At 51.2% G+C, this 23,204-nt stretch overlaps 7 protein-coding genes across 7 annotated transcripts; 3 read left to right on the plus strand and 4 right to left on the minus strand.

The window, feature by feature from the left end:
• Positions 1-709: 709 nt before the first annotated feature.
• CGCA056_v015113 (uncharacterized protein) lies at positions 710-10,677 on the plus strand (the record flags this gene model as incomplete). Its single annotated transcript, XM_037330354.1, has 4 exons — positions 710-719; positions 1,013-1,530; positions 2,928-3,802; position 10,677. Coding segments are annotated over 4 exons (1,404 nt in total).
• CGCA056_v015114 (uncharacterized protein) lies at positions 7,017-8,028 on the minus strand (the record flags this gene model as incomplete). The annotated part of the gene is made up of 2 exons (XM_037330355.1): positions 7,017-7,353; positions 7,412-8,028. The coding sequence occupies 2 exons, from the start codon at positions 8,026-8,028 to the stop codon at positions 7,017-7,019; spliced, it is 954 nt and encodes a 317-aa protein (XP_037171256.1).
• On the minus strand, positions 9,542-10,037 carry CGCA056_v015115 (uncharacterized protein; the record flags this gene model as incomplete). Its single annotated transcript, XM_037330356.1, has 3 exons — positions 9,542-9,630; positions 9,683-9,744; positions 9,814-10,037. 3 exons carry the CDS (start codon positions 10,035-10,037, stop codon positions 9,542-9,544), a joined length of 375 nt encoding a protein of 124 aa, XP_037171253.1.
• Positions 10,678-14,382: 3,705 nt separating the features above from the next.
• CGCA056_v015116 (Neutral protease 2-like protein MEP5) lies at positions 14,383-15,360 on the minus strand (the record flags this gene model as incomplete). The annotated part of the gene is made up of 3 exons (XM_037330357.1): positions 14,383-14,479; positions 14,560-14,962; positions 15,084-15,360. The coding sequence occupies 3 exons, from the start codon at positions 15,358-15,360 to the stop codon at positions 14,383-14,385; spliced, it is 777 nt and encodes a 258-aa protein (XP_037171255.1).
• Positions 15,361-18,294: 2,934 nt separating this feature from the next.
• On the plus strand, positions 18,295-19,386 carry CGCA056_v015117 (uncharacterized protein; the record flags this gene model as incomplete). Its single annotated transcript, XM_037330358.1, has 4 exons — positions 18,295-18,795; positions 18,879-18,982; positions 19,048-19,268; positions 19,328-19,386. The coding sequence occupies 4 exons, from the start codon at positions 18,295-18,297 to the stop codon at positions 19,384-19,386; spliced, it is 885 nt and encodes a 294-aa protein (XP_037171254.1).
• A 990-nt stretch (positions 19,387-20,376) lies between these two features.
• CGCA056_v015118 (uncharacterized protein) lies at positions 20,377-20,580 on the plus strand (the record flags this gene model as incomplete). The annotated part of the gene is made up of 1 exon (XM_037330359.1): positions 20,377-20,580. One exon carries the CDS (start codon positions 20,377-20,379, stop codon positions 20,578-20,580), a length of 204 nt encoding a protein of 67 aa, XP_037171250.1.
• Positions 20,581-22,957: 2,377 nt separating this feature from the next.
• CGCA056_v015119 (uncharacterized protein) lies at positions 22,958-23,179 on the minus strand (the record flags this gene model as incomplete). The annotated part of the gene is made up of 1 exon (XM_037330360.1): positions 22,958-23,179. The coding sequence occupies one exon, from the start codon at positions 23,177-23,179 to the stop codon at positions 22,958-22,960; it is 222 nt and encodes a 73-aa protein (XP_037171251.1).
• Positions 23,180-23,204: the final 25 nt, after the last annotated feature.

Consider the following 23,204-nt stretch of genomic DNA (forward strand, 5'->3'; position numbering starts at 1 on the left):
AGGTTGAAATCTCGGAAGAGGCCCAAAGGCAGGAGCCGAAAAGGTAGTAACTGCACTGTTGCGGGTATTGTGCCTTGGTAGAGACATCTTTCCGGGAGTTGACTGGATGGTTGGCTTGATAGGCTGCAGGTTTGTGATGTGATGTGATGCTGTTGATGTCCAGAAGAGGTTTGAAAAGGGTTAGCAGAGGAGCACTCGGCGACCTTAAAAACCACCTAGCGAGGCGGGTGGTGAGTTGTCAAAGAGAAGTTGCGATTGCAGCGTTGAGTGCAGGCAGGCTGCACCGGTTGATGTGGGTGGAGGGTCCACTCATCGGTTCCAAAGAAGGAGGGACGGGCTCTGGAGTAGATGCCTGAAGCCAGCGGCAACAACAAGAGATGGCGAGAGAAGGCAAGCAGCTACCGGTACAAAGACAGGTAACACCTAATCAAAAAGGGAGAAGGCAAACAGTTTCCAGATCCGGGACGAGGCGCAGCGGCAGGTGCATGCTACTGGGCGTAGCGACCTCAGGAGGAAAGAAGGGATTAACCCATTCCTCAAATGATCGTGCTGACAAAAGCGGCAGTTACCAAGCCGTCAAGGACGTAGCTTCTAAACCTGAGAAAGTGATGAACTTCTCTTTTCTTTTCCTCCCCTCCCAAGAGGTATCTCTCCTACCTTGATTTCTACGACAGGTGCGGTGCATCCCGCCCCTTCCTCCACCATTATCATGTCAATAGGTGCGTGACACAGGTTGAAGGCTCTTCAGAGGCGGGCTGCAGTAAGGGTCAAGAGAACGGATTACCGGAATCTGCGCCACCCCCTAACTCCTCCCAAGATCCGTGTAACCTACAACCTATATATAACCTCGTAGGCCCTTTTCTACCATCATCATCTACGACAGGATCTCGCCGCATTTCCCACCCCCAATGAATACACAACGGGCAAAGAAGAGGAAAAGCAACACCAGCGATGTCTAGGATCTGGTCAACCCATCACGAAGTTAACAATAGAAGCTACGGGATGATGTAAGTCGACAGGAAGAAGAGGAAGAAGAGGAAGAAGAGGAAGAAGAGGAAGAAGAGGAAGAAGAGGAAGAAGAGGAAGAAGAGGAAGAAGAGGAAGAAGAGGAAGAAGAGGAAGAAGAGGAAGAAGAGGAAGAAGAGGAAGAAGAGGAAGAAGAGGAAGAAGAGGAAGAAGAGGAAGAAGAGGAAGAAGAGGAAGAAGAGGAAGAAGAGGAAGAAGAGGAAGAAGAGGAAGAAGAGGAAGAAGAGGAAGAAGAGGAAGAAGAGGAAGAAGAGGAAGAAGAGGAAGAAGAGGAAGAAGAGGAAGAAGAGGAAGAAGAGGAAGAAGAGGAAGAAGAGGAAGAAGAGGAAGAAGAGGAAGAAGAGGAAGAAGAGGAAGAAGAGGAAGAAGAGGAAGAAGAGGAAGAAGAGGAAGAAGAGGAAGAAGAGGAAGAAGAGGAAGAAGAGGAAGAAGAGGAAGAAGAGGAAGAAGAGGAAGAAGAGGAAGAAGAGGAAGAAGAGGAAGAAGAGGAAGAAGAAGGCTGAGGTGAGCACAACGAGGAGGAACACTTAATGTCGCGAGGCTTACCGACCACCTTAAATCCAAGGAGCTTGAGCAAGTTCAAGATCGGACCTCTGGCTTCTGAGGTTTACCGCCTGTATTAAATCCGGGACTTTAAGCAAAAAGGCGTCTCGCCAGCGCTCCAACTCTTCATCCGCGCCGACTGATATTATGTTCCATTATCACCCCGATCCACCGTGCGAGTTTCCCATAAAACCTCTCTGTGATTCCGTCAAGACCGCCCAGCACTTGTGTGATATGTGTAGACAAGTATTCCATGGGTGTATGCGGACGTCGGTTAGCTATTAGACCTCTATGAGGGCTCGGACGATTACGAGCGTCTCTCATCCTAGCACAGAGAGTTGCTTCTTTCTTCATCACCTAGGTGGTGGCTAAACCACATGATAACTATCGTGTACTTGAAATTCTTGTCGTCGTTGATCCGGGTTCCAATTTAGGTTCGTCTCCAGCTACTAACTGCCTTTTGTTGTGCGAGACGTCATCGTCACAGGCGACTCACGAACACCACCATCATATTCATGCCTGGCCTGTTTGTCTCTTGCCTGCGCTGGCGCGCAGCTTCTGCGTTGACTCCACTGCTGTTAAATGCCTTACTCACATTCAAACGAGGGCTTAGCCGAGGACTTGCCCCAATCACCACACCGCTCCTGCCACCACAAGCCCCCCCATGCTAGATACGGCATTGTCACAAGCTATCTACTACTGCTATACTCACCCCAGCCCATGGGTTGTTCCTGCCTCCTGGTACGTAAGGTACCTTCCGCACGCGGGCTAGCCTCTGTCGAGACCTCTCAGCTGTGTCATTAGGTGAAGGCCTCACTCCTAACCAGACTCGGGCCAGAGAGTTGGGTTCCCCCAAACACCACCACCAGGTACCTTACTACTACAAACAACAACCCCATCCACAATCAATCACATCCACAATCACGACCAGAAGCCGCCGCCACCGCCACAGCAGGCCTTGGCCAACAGCTTCCGCCTTACCTTCCTTCCCTCACGCTCAAGACACCAGGCCAGGGGTGCAGTACAAGAGACGAATATCTCCTCCACCCTCGGTCCTATCCCACAAGCTCAGGTTTCCTTCCTAGACCACCACTAGCAACAACCTTAAGCTTCTTCTCACACATCACCTATCAACACCGAAGCCTCAGCTAGCCGCACTTCACATCAATCCTCCCTAAGGTAGGGAGCACGCTACCCCATGAATACCCATCGCTCCTTCCGACCAACCTTACCTACACAATGCTAACAGGTGCTCAGGGGAACCCGCAGAGAAGAAAAAGAGAAACGGAAGGGAAAGGGAAAAAAGGAAAGGAAAAAAGAAAAAAAAAAAAAACACCGCAATGATGACTTCCCCGCAGCGCACGGTCAATGATACCTTGGCTTTCATCTCCAGGAACCTCGTCTCCCGCCATGCTGTCGAGTCGATGACCAAGGACACCCTCGAGAGCAGGCCGACGGACGCCGAACTCCGCCGCCTATGCCAGGACACCATCCTCACGATGAAGGAGTTCACATCGGGCCACCAAGTTGTCTCCTGCGCCGTGCCAGGGGCTGTTCGGGCTCTAGCATTGGCCTTCGACAAGCTTCAGCAAGCAGACACGAGCAGGCTTTCGGTTATCATGAATGGGGGTATCAAGATCGGTCGGGAGTGGGATGAGGACGCATTCCAGGAGAATGGTCGGATGAGATTCTTCAAGGATATCATACATGAGGAGGTCCCCGGAACGCTTCTCTGGGAGGTTGAGGTCATCTCTGTCCCCGACGGCTCCGGCGGCTGCCGCAAGGAGCTGAAGCACGACACCACCCACGTCTGGGTCCCCTTTAAGCCTGGCGCTGGCGAGGAGGGGTCTCACCTGGGCGACTTCTATGCCGCGTTGTTCCAGGAGTACCTGAGCGTCGCGAACAAGGTGCCTGGCAAGACCTCGGCCAAGTACTTCGAACGCACCCCGTCCACCAACGAGCTAACCGTCTGGGACACCACTGGCAACCACGTCAGCAGCTTCGCCATGGCAATGATGCACGTCCTGGCCGTCCGCATTGCCAGGGTCAACCCTTCCGACGACGAGAGAACCAGCCTCCGGAAGATGCTGCAGGACGAGATCGTGGCGCGCTACTGGATTGCGGAGTGCAGGGCTGAGGACAAAAGCGACCAGAAGTCCACGTTCTTCTCGATGGGACTGCTGTTCTGGGCCATCACCCACCCTACGGAGCTGGAGGCCAAGATCAAGGGATAGTCGGGATTGACGCCAGGGAGTCTAGCTGCGAGGATGAGCAGGGACGTGTCGGGTGGCTTTGCGACGCATGAGGATCAAAAATCATCAGGCTGCCCGCTTCTGGCAGAGTGAGGGAGTTGAGTTGGTAACCTACTTAGGTATTACGTGTCGTAAGGGGGGGTGGATGGAGGTGGAGGAGCCGTAGGCATGGAACCCAAGGTACCTACCTAGCCAGCCTACCTATTGATGAACATGGAGGGCCAGTAAGCAGGTCTCCATTTCTAGAAGAACACAGTCGGTTAGTACTTGGTCGCCTTTCCACCGCTTCCGCTAGGTGATGACGGCTTTGGTCTCGGGGCAATGTTCAACCCCAGCCAACCCATGATATCCACTTCCCCTTCTCCCGCCGGTCAATCGGAGACCGCGCTTAATTGTACGCGCCAGTCTGATCTGCACGGTGGCTTATTAGAGGACTTATAGAACGGCCAGAGACCGCACCTGGTGACCCCACCTATCATATCATGCCCATCACACCACAAACACTGCTTCCGCCGCTGCTATCTGTTCCCTTTTAATTCCTACGATTGTACCTTACCAATGACAATGAAAGGGATAAGCAGCTTGAAGGCTAGTGTGGTTGGAAAAGTGTGTTAGTGGGGGTTCGCATGCCATCAGTACACATGACCAAGACCTTCCATCCAAAGGCAAACCACACTGGTTTTGCTCCTCTCTCAGCAGGTAAGGTACCTAGGCAAGCATACATACCCACGTCAGCATCTTCCCCGAACGTCCTTACTCATCATCACATCTCTATGCGTACGTCCATTCCATTCCATGATATTTTGTCTAATATTCAAAACTACCGCTTAGAGGGAACCCTACTCCAAAACACTGCCTACCGTCTCCCCAGCACCCAGGCGTCAGTTTCCACCTAAGGAGCACGGCTGCTGATACCTCCGTTTTGTTCAGGACGTAAGCCTTCGACCACAGCAAGAACAAGCGCAGATGATGTGCCGCATTATCACCTCCTCCATCTCCGAATTTGATACAGTATTTGTCGTGCTCAATCCTGCCGCTCCGCCCTGGTACCCCAACTACGTTAGTTGACGAGAGGGCGGTTTGAGGCGGGCCCTGAGCACGCACTCCAGTACATCTGCTGTATGGTTTGGATAGGGAACTCAGTACGACGGTCTATACTTCGATGTCCTGCCCCTCCCGAGGACCGTGACCGCAGCATATGCCCCTTAGGCCCGTTAGGGTCGTGTACCCACCACAGATTCCTCACGGGCTCTGGCGATACGGTCGAATGGAGGCCTCGGACGAAGAACCTCAGGTTCCTATTCCATCCCACGTCAACGTTGAACCTGCCGCGCAAGTCGGCTTGACCCAAGTTGTCCTAGGCTTTTTCCGAGTAGAGGAATGAAGTACGCCGAGACATGCCCTTCGCCCCGCTGGACCTGCTCGGCTGGTGGGGCCAGGGTATTGAAGCGACCGCGGCCGAGGGGAGAGGGCTGTGCAAACGCTTCGCGACATCGAGGGCGGCCAACTGATCGTCATCCTTGACGGAGACGTCAGCGTCCGCGTCAAGAAGCTGTTGGATGATGCTCTTGTCCCCACGTCCAAACAGGGTGCCATCGCCACCCAATCGGGCGCAAAGATGGGCGGTTGTTGACCCGTCTGGTCACTTGGCAGTCACATCGATGTCATCCGATTTGATGAGGGCTTTCATGAGCTGGGGTAATGCATCGAAGTCGTCCTAGAGGGCGTCGTATCAAGCCTGTGTGGTTGTGCGACCTGACTAGAGGTCCACGGCGGCCCCCAGTGCCACGAGAAGGAATGTTTCAGTTGGGCGTCAGGGCACAGGGGCTTGGACGTTGACACCGAGTTGCTGCGCGAGCCAGTTCGCGTATCGAAACCGCTTGGTACGACAAGCCCTGGGTAGAGTCTGCTGCCCCCACGACGTTTGGTCCGTGATGGATGTAATTCTCTGCTGAAGGATGCGTTTAGCGATTTTGATGGTCCTGGACCTGGGTATGTAAACACAGCAGAGATCGTGAAGCAGTGAGACTGAACGCTCGTTTCCAGGATGTGAGGCTCTCCAAGCACCAAGCACCAATGATACAAGTCTTACTCATCGGGGCTGAGGTGAGTCGCCATCGGAAACAATGCCTGAAGCTCCGGCTTTGATGAGTCTTTCGGCAATCTTGGACTGTCCATAATAGATGGCAGTATGAATTGGTGTCTTGGCTGCGTTCGGGGCGTCAAAGTCGGGATTGAAGTGGGGTGGGTGGCCAGGGTCGTCCAGGTCATCGCAAGACCAGCATGGCCCGGGGCTCCTGAGGGCTACGTCCGCGCCCTCTTCCAGCAGTCTCTTGACGAACCGCTTGTTCCCAACAACGATTGCTACTTGAAGGGCAGTGTAGTCATCAATCCAGGGTATGATATCCTGCAATCCCGCAAGCATCACGGGCGGGGGCGGGTCACCCTCTTCCCGGAGTTGACCCCAGTAAGGTGGCAAGGTGACATCTAACTTATCGGGGTGGTTCCTCTTAGTATAATCCACTGCGAGTTCGAGAAGTGTAGTGTCCCCGGTGATGATGGCTGCGAAAAGTGCCCGTCCATCGATTTCGCCCTCAATTTCACCCTCGATGAGGGTGCGAATTGGTGTGTCTAAGTGGTAAACGACCCAATCAGTGAGAGGGTTTAATTACGACGATAAGCATAAGTGTGCGTACGCTGAGCGTGTAAAGAAAGATAGTACAGCTTAACGGCCCTTAGTTAGGCTGATATATCGATGGGATATATTTCTACACCTGTCGTGTGCGTATTCAACACCCGTGTGTGCGTAACATTTGGGCGAACTCTATAAGTGGTTTCAGATTTACCGAAGACAATCCTCCCAGGTCGCCTTCCGGGGTACATACAGCAAGTGCATCAATACCATCGCGGGCCTCGGCCGGTATTGAAGGGAGTTGAGGCTATTCCCGCCGTCCCCGCGCCCTTATTCGTGACCTGATTAACCCACAACCATCACAGCCATCACAGCCATCACCAGGCGAGACTCCAAGTGAGCAGCAGATAGACTACTAGCTCACCATGGAGGCAACCACCTCTCGAGCCCTTCCTGCCTCCCGATACTCGCGTCTCTATAGCCATCATACCTAGAATCTACCCAGACAGACATGCTTAATACATAGGAGTAGCTGGTCAGGTTAGGGGGGCGGGTGACGCTCTCTAGAGCTTCGCAGGGCTGTTGACGCCGAGAAGCTGCCTAGCCTTTTTAACCAGGGGCGACTTTAAGCGAACGAGATGCTTAATCACCAGCTGCCGCAGAGCGTACGACAGGTCTGTTTGAACGTTGAGCAGGGCCCTCGGGGTCTTGTCGATGATCCAGCTGATGTCTTTCATGTCCTTATCGTCCTTCTTTCGATGTTCCGCTGCTAAGGCATTGACCTTCGACATGAAGATCTTGCCGAGCCGCATGACGTGAACGTTGATCGGCCTCTTTCTCTCGTTTTCCACTTTGAAGTCCTTCGATTGACCTGCAAGCTTTGGGGTGTCGTCAAGGTGCCTAGGCCGGCCGTTAGTGTCCGCAGACCAGCCGGAGGCTCCGGAGTGAGGGGCTTTACTCACCGGCGATCACTAAATCAATCTCGATGTATCTGGGCTTCCCTGCACTTCCTCGGTCGCGATAAACCCGCAGGTGAGACTCGCTCGGCCATCCAGGCCCAGGAACTATGTACTTTTTGTCTTTGCTTAGTGCAGCCCGTAGCTTAGGCATAGTGGTCTGTACAACCATGTCGATGTCGGTAGTGTGTCGATCTGATTGTCCGTGGATTTTCAGAGCGAGACCACCAGCAACAGCCCAGGGAATCTTATTCCGGTCAAGGAGCTTGCCGAGCGGGTCAAGGGTGTCTAGAAGACTAAAAAAGCTAACGTCAACCTCAGACTCCTTCTGAAGTGTTGCTGCCTCCTGTCGATCAAACCAGCCTTTGGTGATATCGCGGCCGACAACAGTAATGCCCCTCGGGAATTGGGTGCATGCTCCACCCCTACTCTTCCTAGTGAGGGCTTCTACCTCACAGAGGGTGAAGTCGGTGATGCTTCCCTTTGTCGACACAGAGGAGCCGAAGCCCCGGCCATGATATGTCGCGAGCGGCGCAGCCTCTAATGAGACAGCTAGGAGCCAGAACAAGGTTATTAGGGACCAGTAGATGGTGCAAGAGAGCTGTAGAGGCGGTGCCATTGGTAAACCCGACCAAATCTGTTACAAGATAAATGTTGCGAAGCTGGAAAGTCCTCGACCTTGAAGATCACGAAACAGCCAGCGAAGCTATGTAGTTCATAAACAATAGTGCCAAGCGCAGGAAGGATTGGCTTTATGAATTTGGGGCAGGACGTCGTATGCTTAACGTAAGCACGCTTCTTTGCAGGGCATCGCACCCGATTATTCATCCCTTCTCTATTTAGGTGTCGCGAACATCAACCAGATTATCCGCCCTGGGCCCCTGCGCATGGCCGTGGGTCAAAGGAGAAGGCTAGAGCCGGTTTCGCCGAATCTGATAGATACTACCCGACGGCAGTGTACGAACTGCAGACTGAGTGTGTGTGTTTGCGTATGTTTCCTCTTTTTTCTTTTTTTTCTTTTGAATCGTTTTCTCCCCCCCTTCCTTTCACCCCCACTCCGGTGCCCATCGTATAACCCTACGGATACCGCGATCCCACTAGGTGCTGCCTTCGCTAAACACTTAACGGGGCCCTTCCTACTGGTGCCCGGGGCTGCCGAAGCTGCCCGTGGCCCCAGTTAAGTACCCTTCGGCAATGGTGGCCATGAAAGGAGCGCACGTTTGAGGCAGCGTTAGCTCTACCCCTGTCAAGGGGTAATTAGAGTGCTTGGAGTTCGTAGTTCATTTTTTGACCGATATGTTCTACCCCGTCCCAAATTATATTCCGGTCAGCTCCTGGGCCCGGATAGCAGGCTCGGCCGACAGCTACCGCGCGTCCGGACAGGATAGCGAGAACGAGACCATCCAATCGAAAATGACATTCATCAGACTGAAGCATCCCTGAATTTGCATATGATCACTATAAGGCTACTGATTAGTCCAGGGTTGCGTTGCCCATTTACCCCTAGCAAAGCTCTTGACATCATATGAAGATGAGCAGGAAGAGGTGGACACCAGGCTAGATGGGACCGAATCCACATTCTAGAAGCAATTGCTCGCTCGACAGATATACTGCAATTGACCGCCCCTAAACATCACAGACTACTGGCACTACAGTCCTCTATCAGCCCTTTCACAAAGCAGAACAAATAACACCTAAACATGCTACGACGTTTTAGAAACCTGTGTTAAACGCTCAGACACCTAGTAGTTAGGCGACCTGAAAAGAAACAGCTGGGGCATTGGAACTTTTTAACAGAGCCTAGTGAAAAGGGAACAATGGCCAGAAGACATGACGGTGTCAACAGACCTCTAGTCATTTGAGTCTTGAATGTTCAAGGGCAGAGATGGTATTTGATCAGAGTTTTGGAGCAAAGGAGATCCACAACGCGTTCGGTTTGCCTAATGCCCTAGGGGAAACTGGTCTAGACCGCTGAAACAGGTCCGGTCATTATGGCGTTGAAACCTAACATGATCTTAACTTTTTCTATCGCACTCACGTTGGTCCTCTTGAATATGTGGCTAGCCTTGGAAATTGCTAGGTTGAAAGGATAATAGGTGCTATTGCGATCGTGGGCCATGTCCTATTCCTTTCTACAGCTTAGAAGCCATGAAACGGTAGTACGCAAGGCAGTTCCATTCCTTGTCGTATTTACCCTTGGAGAGCGTGATCCATTCTTCGCCTACAGACGTGGTCAGTCAGTATAGCTCATCCACGGCAAGATGGCAACATACCTTTTCTAATGACTCTATCAATGTTGGCTTTAGAAGAGGTTGTAGTACCTCCATAATCAATACTGGATAGCATGGGTTCAGTCCCTTTCCAACAACACGCATTAATGATTCATAGCCAATAGACGACGTACCGTTGCATACGCTTGACTTCATCCCAGTCATGGCGTGTCTGAGTCCAGGTGTTGGGGTTATCTGCCAGGCGCCTTACGTGCAAGTAGCTTGCTGTAAACTTGTTCTGGCGAAAGGCGGTCTTGCCAACGATGAGACCCACGTGAAGACAGCCCGTCTGATCGATGGTATACTGCTGACTAGGTGTCATACCCTTCTGTCCAGGATATGCTTTATTACAGGACATGAAGTAGTAGTGTGTGTTGTGGCTGGCGGAGAGTGCCCACAACCCTCTCAGCCGCTGCCCAAGCTGCGCTCGAATCGCGGGACAGGATTCCGTCCTTGTCGTAGACAACGCTGCCTATTGTTGCCATATCGCCTGGTGAACGGACTGTTATAGCATTGTTGGGGTTTGGCACAGCAAGGCCAGCTTCGGCCATGCAGGACGAGAGGAAATACAAAAGCCTCATCCTGTTCAAGGGGATGCAAGTTGAGAGACAATAGCAAGTAGATGCGGAATGAAACGGTGTAGGTAGCCGCGAATCCTCGGGTTTTATAAGCTTGTCTTGCCTAGTTATCGATTCATAATAATGATCCGAGGAACTCTCAGTGCGCAGCAATCGTTGGTTCAGATAGTACTCAGCCGTCGGCGACTCTGCCACGGACACATGAGAAGCCGAAGGTGGATCCCTCATCGGCTACGCCGATGAACTGGCAGACTCCTGGTATAGCCATGTTACCCAACCTGCGAACGGAGCTAATAAGCGCAGTACTGCGACAGGCTAACGATGCAGAAGCCTGGTAGCGACAAGGGGCCGAATTTGGAGGCCGCAGCATTTTCACTGCGTCTATGACTACGGAAGGACTGAAGAGGCTAACCCAACAGACCGCACATACGCAGTAAGGATAACAGTGAGCCGACCCACTTAGGTATTAGGCAGCTGTGACAGGATATTTCATCAGAATAGATTGACCCTAACATGGCTTGACATGTTCCTGCCTACTCGGTCTCGACCGTAGCGTAACTTTCCGCTTCACCTCATTCCTTCCCTTTAATATGTGCCGCCTACTTCAACCCCTACCACCCTTCCTCATTCTCTCCACTTGACTAGCATGCAATCACCTAACGTTGGCACAGACCGTTCCCCTCGACAACACATATCCTTTCACCTTCTCTACACGTCCTCTGACGTTAGATGCTCTCTCTGGTGTACACTTGGTACCTTCGACCTCGAAGTTCTAATATTTCCAGCCATTGTTGGACTTGAATCGGCTGCAGCGCAAACGGTACCTCCTGTAAGGCCTGGGAGAGACTAAAGAAGAAAAGAAAGAGGGAAAAAAAACAAAGAAAGAAAGAAAAAAGAAAAAAAAAAAACGCCTACCCAGTTGACAAAGTGACGGTAGTGGTGCCCGGAAGACTCAATCCATCTCTAGCCGTCCCGACGATGTGTTACAGTCAGCTAATTCCACACGGTACTATTAAAGGGAAGATTGTTGCTGCCCATTTCAAGCAAAGCGCAGGCCGTCAAGCAATACCGCCGCATACTGTATTTAACTTTATGACGAGCTTGACTTCTGGAGTTATTGACCTGACTATATATAGAGCTAGTAGCGCTACTAAGAGTAGCGCCGTCGTTCCCAAGAAACTCCGTGTCTTGCAAGAAAAAGAACATCAAGATCGGTCTTATTGGTCTCTAAGACAGGCACAAATACAGCTCGCAGTCTTTCGAGTACGAGACAACCTACAACCCCACGCGTAGATTTTGCGCATATAACGAGATTCGGCTTGCCAGTAGCCAACGATTCCACTTGTGACCCAGTACTAAACCTGACTGCAAGGACAGCAAAGGATAGCGATCGACCGCCCCACGCTGACGCTGGGCAGCTTATAACGGGTCACTCAACTTTTAGGATCGGTGTGAATAACAGGCACTCACTTAGAACAGAAGGACTACACTGAAGGCCACCATGACGCTGCAGGTTCTTAGTGCTCGCCTCCTGTACCCAAGTGATAACCTAGTAACAGGATTATTGGTCAGAGGGACTGTTCATGACTGACATAGTATGACCTAAGCCTGGCTTATAAGCAGACACCCGTAGCTCTTTGGCCATTCACTCTCTAACCGTTATTTGGGCCATTTTAAGCTTATCTTCACCACGCACACCGTTGGTTACAGAGTCTGAGACTGATTAACTCAACCTTTGAGAAGACATCACCTGTTAGGCTCAGTATAGTGGGGACGTAGAACCATGGTACAATATTTGGTCCACAGCAGTGACTCTGGACTCCCGTTAGTGGAATGTACGCTTAGATGGCGGGCCGTGACGGTCGGGTTACTAGAACAGGGTGTTTCCAGAGGTGGGCGTCAGACGTTGCGATGGCCCCTTAGAAGCGTGTATGTGACTCTCCCAACTACAGCATCCGCAATTGCTGTCAGGCAGACAACTAACTACAAGCCCCAGGAGACTGCGCAACCGGGTAGGTCGTTAATATACTACTTTACTCTTATACTACAGACCCCCTTGAGCTATTCTATGAATGCCCAATTGACTCCGAGTCTCCGCCCTTGGCCCGGGATATCAACAGACGTGTCGCGCATCTTCCTCCTCTATCGTCTCAGTCACGATGGAAGTACATCACCCCACAGCCTGTCTACATACACTTCCACATAATGTCCTGGACCTGCCTTATCTCAAATAACCCCAAACACTGAAATCGCTGTCTTCCGCTACTTACAAAGGTCAGATTCATATTCTAAGGCGAGGCAAGACTTGAAGCTTCCTGGAACGAAGTCTTACTTACCTTGGTCCTCTACCCAATAGAGAAGTATACGTTCTGGTTGCCGTTTTCCTTCTTGACGACGATTTGAGTTATACCTTTACTCCGTAACATCTGGCCCACTGCCTTATAAAAGGGTGTGCCGCTGAAGATAGCCCAATCTGTTTGATGGTTGGGGGTAATCCGGATTTCGTCCTTAAAGCAAAGTTTGTGTTTATCGCGGTATTTCTTCATGGCCGCTTTTGTTTCAGCGTTCTCGACATCATCGATGATCACTAGCTCTATATCGTCCGGATCGACAGACTTCTTTTCGCATAGCGCCGCGAGAACCTGCGACAGTCTCAACTTCTTCCGATGGTTGCTCTCTAATCCATTGTACGCAAGATAGACGGTCATCGTCTTCTTATTAGTGCTGATGCCGACCTTATCCAGTGGAGAGCTGCCACTAGTATAATGACTAGATTTGACGTAGTATACGCCATTAGTGTGCTCGACAGTGTAGCCGTGATCCTCTCAGAGACCGGCAAACACTCCTAGGAGCGAGATGGCAAGTACGAAATAATGACGGAGACCGATCATAACGAGAGCTTGGCGGTTGGAGTTTGGGGCTGGACTGTAGCATAACCAGACGAGATATAACTCAGCTTTAAATAAACAAGCCGACCGTTGGTAAGCCCGCAAGACACTGGTGCTCTACATAAAGAGACTGGGTTTTGCTCAGGTTCGGTGTACGCGCTCAGTCGTATTCCACGTCAAAGGGCCAATCTCCCAGATGTCCTTGCACCCATGCTCAACGGCGTCTCCGAGGCTATTCTGGGGCACTCCCTACGCGGAGGCAATCCCAGAGAAAACCAATAGTCGGGGAGGTCATGATAGTATGAGAACCACTAACGCTCAGTCGGACTGAGGCAACTACATAGGGACCCATCAAGACCACTTTTATCTGGTTAGATAGCTGATGCGTCCAGTCCGACGAGCTTGATTTGCTTATGGATATCCAGGTCGTCTTAGCATTCCAACAGGGGCAATTACCCCAAGGACACCTAACATCACATCTAAATTGAACTCCTATCTATACCTTAGGGAAGCAAAAAGGAAGAAGAAGAAGGAAAAGGAAGGATAGGGAAGTCAAGGACGAAAAGTGAGAGAAAACCAAACCGTTTCTAGGGAAGCGAAGTATGAGAAGAAGAAGGGACAAAAGACCATTTGCTATTACACCTCTATTCAGGAGAAAAGGTTACATTGAAGAGTAGCGGACACGTCTCTCCTAATCCCCCTTTTGCTGTTGTCGCCGCCGCCCGAGCCCATGACACCGCACCGCTTGATGGACAAACAACGGCAGCAACTAGGAGCTTTGCACCTGCAATTAAATTAGGCCGAGCCGGTGCTCATCTACCGGCCTTGCGGCTACGCCTTAAAGCCGTTCGTGGAACGCGTAAGCCGGCATCCAGCCGAGAAACACCACATGCCCAAGCCGCAAGGCCGTCGGCCGTCCCGCGCTGCTGAAGTCCATACCACTGGGGGACCCGAGCGACGTCCTCCCCCTCATCCCGATGGCCTCCCACCCCATGAAGCGCTGATGGTCACCCGCGGCCATGCCTGCCACTACTGAGACTACCGGACAGCAAGTGATGACCTTATCTACCGCCACCTCTCCAAGTCACGGAGCCTCTGGATGTGGAGACATCGTCAAGTCCGAGTTATCAACCCGCAATATAGAATAGATATTATCAAGAAGGGTTCAATAATCGATGCCACCCCCATCTCGAATGCTCTCTCCCTTGTCGCCGGTCGTTTCAATATCAGAACCGCCCTACTTCCGTTTAGGCGGGATCGCCGTGACGTCTAGGGCGAAGAACGCATAGTTTTGGGCGTTCCTGATCTTGTCCTTATCTGTAAGCTTCTCGCAGCTGACGTTTCGTGTTTAGCATTTGCAAATCTCTCGTGGTTTCGAATCAGGTATCATCGGATATAGGAGGGAAAGACTTACTCCTCCACTGGATATGCCAGGTCAATACAGCGCTTGCCCTTGCCGACAATAGCGTCGAGATGCTGCGTCTCGTGCAGCAATATCATCCCCGAAGATGGCGTGTATTTTCCCTTCCGCCAGTTCGAAAGCATTTGCGAATTGCTGGCTTTCTTGAAAAAGGAAGGGCAGGCGAGGAGGATGTTGGTTTTGAATACTTGGTCGCCGGCATTGATGGCAGCAGCCGCCACCCCGCCGTTGCACAAGGGAAAGTCCTTAGGGGGGCATGCATAGACCAGTCGTTGTGGGCTCGGACCGCCTTCATCGTATGACTTGACGGTGCTTGACGGCATCTGCAGGAATCTGTTTGGTGCCCCGAAGTGGCTGGTCTTGATCGTAGAAAGCTGGGCTTTATTAGCATTGGTTCCTATCAGTATCACAGTCAGCACTCGACTCCATAAATAGACGCCAGACGCAAGAGGCATAGGAGCCCGACTTCACCGTCAGTAGCAAGACGTGTGAATAATGAAATGAAGTTGTTGACGTACTGCCAAACCATCTCGTATAGGCCTTCGATGTTGTCCCAGCATTGTCCAAGGCCACTATGGCTCCGTTGGCTAAGATCTTCGCGTGCTCAACTGACTTCTCAATATCTTTGAGTTGCGATGATGAGCATGGCCAGTCGCTTCCTTTAGTCATAGAGACCCAGGACGTCAGCGCTCGCTTGTCATAAGAGGCGAGAAGGCCGCGTTCGGAAGGAGTTAACACGCCAAAGACATGGGAGAAGTTCAACGCAACGAACAAGATGGAGATGACTTTCCGCATGTTGAAGATGAAAGTGCTGGGACTTCTCGCTTGGGTGAGTGGGTGTTGGGCGCTGATACTCGGGTGGAGGAATGATAAAGCAAGCAATACAGTTCGTCCTACTGACCTGGAAACGAATATGCCTGACTGTGGGCTTTATAGATTGCATTTAGGTTGCTCAGCGTGATGAGCAATGGCTGTGGGCAAGAGATTCTCGCTTGTATGCGGTGAAGCCGACATATCGTTATGTGCTTCTTTGGGTTATACAGGGTTAGTATCAGTGACCCCAACCACGCGCCTTTGGAGCTTCCACTCCTGTGGATAGTAGGTAAGAACACATTCAGCTTAGTGTGATGGTCTAGCTTGAAAGACTGCAGTATGTGTCCCACTCGCGCAAGTCACATCATTCCTATGACCTAACAGGCGCAATCAACTCAAGGCGGGTCTGCTGGGGGTAATTCATCTTTTTAAAAGGGTTCCGCCACAAAGAAGCAGGGAGTAGTAGCGCATACTTTATGCGGTATCTTCAAAGACCAGACACCAGCTGAATGGGGCAAGCAGGCAATACTAAGCAGTTACCCAACTTCGCATATAGCTATATACGAAGTTGTTATTCTGGTCCCCTACTTACCAGGCGCGCGGACAGCAACATGCCTATATAAAAAGGCAAGACCAAGCCCTTGGGCATTGGGAAACTGGTTATCGACCTTGGGGGAAATCATCATCATCCTCATTCTCGGAGATGGCCCCATTCACGCGCCCGCCTTTGCAGGGCTCAGCCCAACGTACTCACATCTCTCATCACGCATCGACGGGGCCCACAAATCTTTTCATTCCCTGTTTTCGGGAAAGCTATTTGCGTCGCGAGCTTGGCTTCAGCGAGCGCCGGCGCACGTGCACGCTGATTACAGGCCCCACTACGCCCTTTGTCCTCCCCAAGGAGCGGGCTATTATTCCTTACGAGTCGTTGAGGCTACCTATAGTGGCCCGTCAACCATCCCCCAAATCTTGCCCTGCGCACCTAAATCTGAGATCTCCACTGGACGATATGATCTTATGCACCAGCCTAAAAGGAGTATGTTAAGTATTATCAAACACAGGTTCCGCTAGTATTCTGATTGTATTTCACTGCTAACTTAATAATATACACAGAAACAAACCATTAGAAACATCTTATTCTTAAAGATCTAAGATGCAGTGCATTATAGCAGGAGGGAAAGAAAATATAAATAGTACTGTTTTTCTTAGTGGCGACTATAACATCCAAGCCACTATACTGTTTTAAGTCTGTTGAAAATAAGTATTTAGAGGGTAAAATCTACAAGAACCACCCACAATAAAACTGTCAAATTGGGCATGATAACCTTGAGAGGTGTCAGTCGCTATGAAAGGTGTCCGCCACTAAGCGACCTTGAGAGGAGTTGAGAAGAGTTTTCTATGGTTATGCCAAACTCTATTGATAAAGGAAAAAGCCCTCACTCTGGACATAAATAGTAGAAGATCTTCTATTATGGAAGAGTTGGAAGAAAAAAAAAAAAAAAACCAGAATACACATCACTATTCCTTTTACTACTGCCAATCTAACAAAAACTTCTACCTGTAATGTAGCTTAGTAATCGGCAGGCCTAGTGGGTCGCACCCTGCTCGTTTTTGCGAAGTTTTCGGACCCCCTTGCTATGCCCAACTCCAGCACAGAAAAAAAGCCCTGATGACGATGCCTTCAGGCCTGTTAACCCCTGTTCTGCACTATGCATCTCCGGTAGTGGAAGTAGCTCCCCAGTAGCTTCGGCCGGCCCGACCGGCTCGACGGCCAGGGGAGCAAGATGCTAGTACGAGTGTCCGGGACCAATAAAACCTGCACCGTTTGCTCAACAGCAAGCCATGCCGGATAGCTAAATGGCTCTACCTATAGAGGCCTCTCTAAGTGCTGCGGACAAGGAACAAAGGGATAGGGTTTAAGAAGCCAACCGAAGTTGACAGGATACGTAGATGATGAGGTGCATCTTCATTAGATGCTCTGTCTAACTTTTGTCTGTCTGCCCTGGCGTCTATTATATGCACTCCCAGCACCTAGAAACCATCAACCTAGACCAGTGACCATCCCGACAAGGCCAATCGCCTTCAACCGCAGAGCCCAACAGCTGCTTTCGCATCCTCTCTCCCACCGGCCGTTGGTTACACCCCTACACTTTCTATGGCTTCGCTGCCATTTTGCAGCATCGACACCCGATTGCGTCGCTCTTCACAGACTGAACATTCGCTACCAACTGCCACCACCCTCACTTAACGGAGAACCCTAGCGGTTGCGCACACCCTAACCTTTGATGCAGACTTTTACGGTAATACGAAACGTTTGTCTAGATGTCCAGATACAGAGAACTGGTTTATGAACGGAGATCTCGTTAGCAACGTCGTTCTCCTAGCAAGGTAGTCTGCCTTCGGCCCACTCCTGACCTGCGGAAAGCGATCTACAAGCCACCAGACCGCATCCTGAGAGACCTTCTGAAACTTTGCCTAACTGCTATATCATCTGCGGCCTCAGCGATGCCCGTCAAGTCATAGCCGGCAACGTGGACGAGTAACTTAACTACATGTCATTGACCATGGATCTTGACCAGCATTCTCCAGGCGGCCTGAGCACCCAGGCCGTCAAGCCGTATCGCTGTTAGTATCCACCCCTACAGAGCAAGTGACTGCTCGAGCCGGAGGACGGGTGGGACCCATCTTTATGCTACCGCGTAATTACGGTAGCCCTCTCGGCTCTGCCGCGCGGGATCCTCTCGTTGTCTCGGGAATAGCTACCGAGAGGTTTCCAGCCTCTTCGACCGGACATAGGTACTTATTGCGCACGGCTTCCCTTCTGCTGTCCACTGACGTATTGCTAAACCGTCCGCTCCCCAGCAAGCTACACGGCGGGTTTCTTCAACTGCTGTCTACTACTAGTCGTCTTTCGAAATGTGGACTCCTGCATCTCGGGGCTGGGCGGTTAGGCTGTCCGGCATCCTTGTGCTCTTCGCTCTCCTCCGAAGTATTGTAGCTCAGGATCTCAGCCTGAACCTTGACACAAATGCCCGAGACAAAGCACAACAAATGGTTTACTCCTCTAAGCTCACCTTCACCCAAGACACTATAACACTCTTCAACGATGACCAACTCTATGAGCTTGCTCACTTGGCTTATATCCAAATGCAGACCAAGTTTGATGCTGATCGCGTCAGGCCACAGGAGCAGCCCGCTATGATGGCCGTTATGGCCGTCGAGAAGGACGTATTTATCTCGTCCAGTTTGAAGGGAAGCGGCCCTTCTCTGTACAGTCTCGCCCCCCAGCATTCCAAACCACGAGTCGTCGCTGCCCTTGACCGATGCCAAGCCAGACTACAGAGCCAAAAGAAGGTCCCAGTAAACAAGAAGCATCGAACTGAGGCCGGCTGTGCGGAGATTTTCGCTCTCCACCAGGTAAGTCCTGCTCCTTCTGCTACCAGGTCCTTCCCCTGGATTATGGCGCCAATTACCGACGCCTTCGTCTAACGCCTCCCGAGTACCATTTGGACAGCGATGCCTCCCAACGAGCCCACAATCACCCGCGCTCCATTCGCGTTGTAGCCTACGGCAAAGGGGGCCAGACAGGCGTTGTAGGCCGTGAGTTCGTGCCTGTCCTGCCAGTGTATGTTACATGGGTTACGTCGTGCTGACCGGCTTATTGAACAGCTCAAAACCCCTGCGTGGCGGTGAAGTCATCAACCAGGAGGGTTTCCTAACGTGGGGGTGCAGGCAGTTCATGGCGGACGAAGGGATCACTGTGCCACGGAAGCCCGGCAAGAAAGTCGACATAAGATTGCCACGGCCGTTCCCAACGTTCACGCATAAACAAATCAGCGTCGTTCCCCACGCTCGCTCGCGGCCCACCCTCAATGAGGGTCCGCGCCGAGGTACGCGAGTATCCCTACGGGTTCATTGATGCTCCGCAGAACATCTACCAAGCCAGTAGACAACATATTCTCGATCATCAGTGGTCAGGAGAAGCGCGGAGCAGCAAGCCAGTCGTAAAAAGACCGATTTGGCGGCGATCTGGGTCGCACTAGGTCATATCATCAGCAGCCGAAATCCACGCCCTGTAACTCAGAGCTTCTCAAAGCTCTTCGATTGAAATCCTTGCCAGCTAGGTTCTTAGACGTAGGAAGGGCGGCAGGTCGAGCCGCGCGATAGAGATATCAGGGATAAGTAGTAGGTAGCACAGCATAGAGGCAAGCGGCGTACAGCCCACCGCATCCACTTAGCTATAAATTCGGGAACTATTATGCGCTCATCTGTCGCCGGATAGATGGCCAGCTGTCCAGCGGACGTGAACTTTACTGACTGTTACTTCGCCATCGTTTCGGCCCTAGTGTTTTCATTGTCATCAAGTACCTCAGTCCGACTCATTCATCAACGTTTATGGGGTAGAGCTCGCTGCATACTAGCACTCATGTTTCAGAACAGAGGCTCTTCTTCACGTTATCGCTGACTATTTCAAAGTCGGCTTCGTTGAGACAAATGATCCAGATACTATCCAGGTTTGCTTTAATCTACTGTAACGACTGCAGACAGCGTTCTTCAGTCGAGCGTGGGTACTCTCGCGTCGTGCTAGTGCTCAGCAGCAGCGTTGGAAACATTTTGATGATTCCTTACTCATACTAACAACAGAATGAATTATTCCTTGGCTTGAGCCTATATGATGATTCTAAACTTTAGTCACAAATTCAATCCGTTTCGGTATTTTGGACCGCCCTAAGCCCTGCAGCCTAGCTCAGTGAGCCAGTGCACAAGGCAGGTGGCAAGAATCATCGCTAGGCCTGAAGACAGCCTTAGGTCTTAGGTAGCCCTGCTCCGTGTTTTCTATTCCAGTGTTTGTAATGTCGTTGGGACGACGAGACCCGGCCTTACTGCGTTATATATTCACCCTTTTGCATCGGAAGGAAGGTGCAGATCATAGCAGGGCGGGCCGATCCCACCATCCTTCCACAACAGGCTTCACACTGTCACGGTCTATGGACCGATATGAAGCTTCGGCTAGACCCTCAGCTATGGAATACTTTGGAAGGTTACAGAATATCGTGGAAGGTTATGAGAACCTTGTCGGCCCTTACTCAATGGAAGCTTCTGGAAGAAGACTCACATGTATTTAAAGATGAGAAGGGCACCACTCTTTCCCAGAATGGTTCTTCTTTCCTCCAGCTTGGAATGCTCGTAGTAGTAGGCTAGACCAATGGCACCGACCTTGTCCTAGACCCTTACACACACAACCGTCTCAATCTGAGATACCTAGGACAAGGGTAGGGGGCGCAGCTGTTCCCAGCATTCTACTGCGCCTGTCATCCGTCCCACTCTCCTGGAAATTGCTTGAGCTGCGAGGTGGTGCCTGCAAATACGAAAGTGACCACTCCTACCCCGAACAATCAACAGAACTCCCTCCCGCCCAATCTCATCCGCTGAAGAGCATCCTCGACGATAGGCCCTCTCAGACGCCGGATTGTTCCATAAGTGAACCCGTTCTTTGTTCAACGTGTTATGATCTACAGCTACGCCACGCATCCTCGTCGTTCTAGTCTCACGTCTGCCGCCCTATAGCAGTCAACATTCTGTGGGTCCAGAGCCCTCTCGGTAGAGGGTTCAGTGCCAACATCATACCATACAGTAGGGAGATGCGTATATCATGGTGTCGCAATCAATCTTGACGTACATACGAACAGTCATTGTCATACATACACGAATCCAACATTCCGATCCATGTTAAACCTGTTCCTCAGCGACAGGTGCTCACATGCAGCTATCAACCTACCTCCTGAACTGCACCCTCTGAGATAAACCCTAAATAGAACCTCCAGCCACCTTACCTATGCTTCATTCTAGACAAGACAAACTCCTATACACTTTACCATCTCGTCCCTCCATGGACCATAACACACGCCACACCTATCATCACCATCATTCCTTCTGTATCAGCATCCGGCGTAGACACCGTTCCCTCCCCACGGGCTTTACTACAAAAGTAAGGCGAGTTACTACTAGAGTCTAGCATAACGGTCACATACTGAGGCATACAACTGTATCTGGCTTCTGCTACTGTAAGTTCTCTAGTTTGAGGGGTGTTGTGTTCACACCGACCTAGGTACACTGCAACTCCTACTACAGTGTCGATGCTCCCGCACCGCCCTGGGTCCGCCAAGCCTTTAACGCCACGTAGGATAGCGCCCAGGGCGGCATTCCCAAGGCCCTTTAGGCGGAATTCGATGCGTTGAGCGGCGAGTTTCTGTGCAGAGGAGAGTAATAGGTTGATTTGGTGAGGAAACTGACCCAGCCTGCCCAGGATGGAGCGCTAAGCGTGGGTCGTTATCGGGCATTTCCCGCCCTCCAGCTCACATACATACCTACTTAAGTATACATAGACAAACAACACACAGCTAGTCACAAAACAAGCCATCTAAAGAGATGCCGTACTACCGCATACGATTAAATTAGTTCATCATCTATAGGCTCGCGTCCGTAGCAAAAATCAGCACATACATCTATGTCGGTATGCCTTTCCCGCCTTAGTCCCTTAGACCATCTTAGGACAATCTTTATTAGTGTAATACTCAGTTACATCGATCCAGTTCGGATCCTGTCTTAAAGTCTAGGACGAACTCTAGACCTAGAGTTCACCTCAGGGGCATCTGCACTTGCAAGCGGACAGCATAGCGCCCTAGTAGGCAGGCACGTCCGTCCCCTGCACTCTCCACCATGATGATAGCTAACTTTATGTGATACCCACAGCAAAAAGGAGACTAAACAGTGTCCACCCAGTGGTGACCAGCGACATATTAAGACGGGCATGTAACTCCCACTCATTATATTATGCCCACCTATTAGAAGGCAAAGTAACGCGAGTGAAGTGTAGCCCATGTGTAGTACTTGCCGCCGGCAGTCACGGACACAGTCGCTAGCCTGCCATGAAGTAGTTCCGCGCCGGTTAGTCTCCAAGCATCCCAAACCTTACTCCACACTTGGATCTATCCATCCGCACGTTGCGCCCCCATTCTAAGCTAGGTTTGCGGTGCGCCCTGAACCTTTCAACGACCCACCCACTAGGAATGGAACGACAATGAGGGGGCAGCGAGCGCTTAGTAGAAGGAAGAGGTGAGCAAGCTAGGTACACGAAGTTCTAAAGATAGGGTAAAGATAGGGATGCTAATTTCAGAAGCATGCCTTACAAGAACACTTCTGATGTCCCTATCGAAACGCCTCTTAACCTGGACGACAACCATCTTTTAATACTTATCCTTCTCTAGTATAACTCTTTAACTGAGCTTGTTTCGGGGGTGGGGGACTCACAACTGGCTCGGAGCATCTCGCTCGCGATCTTCAAAATCTCCATCAGAGTGTCCATAGAAGCATCAAGCGTCAATGGCCGGAGAACAGTAAGGTGCGTTCAATGAAAGCACATCTGCTAGTGAACTTCCAACCTGGACAACTTCCTCCAACATGCTAACCCTGTTTGTAGCAAAGGTCCTCTGGGGTGAGAGTTGGAGGACAAGGACAATGTCTCGGGCTATGCTTAAGGGATAGCCTAGCGACATACTATCGCAATAATTCGTGCTCGTCAGCGTCGTCGCTGACAAGCACAGCTGCCACACAACAGTCTTAAGCCACCCGCATGTGACGAAAAGCTCGGCTTGCTGCGACTCGGGGTAGGCGGACACATCGGCGAGGCAGTTTGACAGGGCTCCCTGCAGCTGGCACAGCTGCTCATGATCTGGGGGTTTCGCCGGCTTAACCGTCTGACGTTCCGTATAAGAGTTCCACGCTGTAATGAATTCGGCATCGAAAAGCCGGAAGAGGGAGATCAG

Source organism: Colletotrichum aenigma (assembly GCF_013390185.1).
Source record: "Colletotrichum aenigma strain Cg56 chromosome Unknown KSG_Cg56_contig34, whole genome shotgun sequence".
NCBI classification, from domain to species: domain Eukaryota; kingdom Fungi; phylum Ascomycota; class Sordariomycetes; order Glomerellales; family Glomerellaceae; genus Colletotrichum; species Colletotrichum aenigma.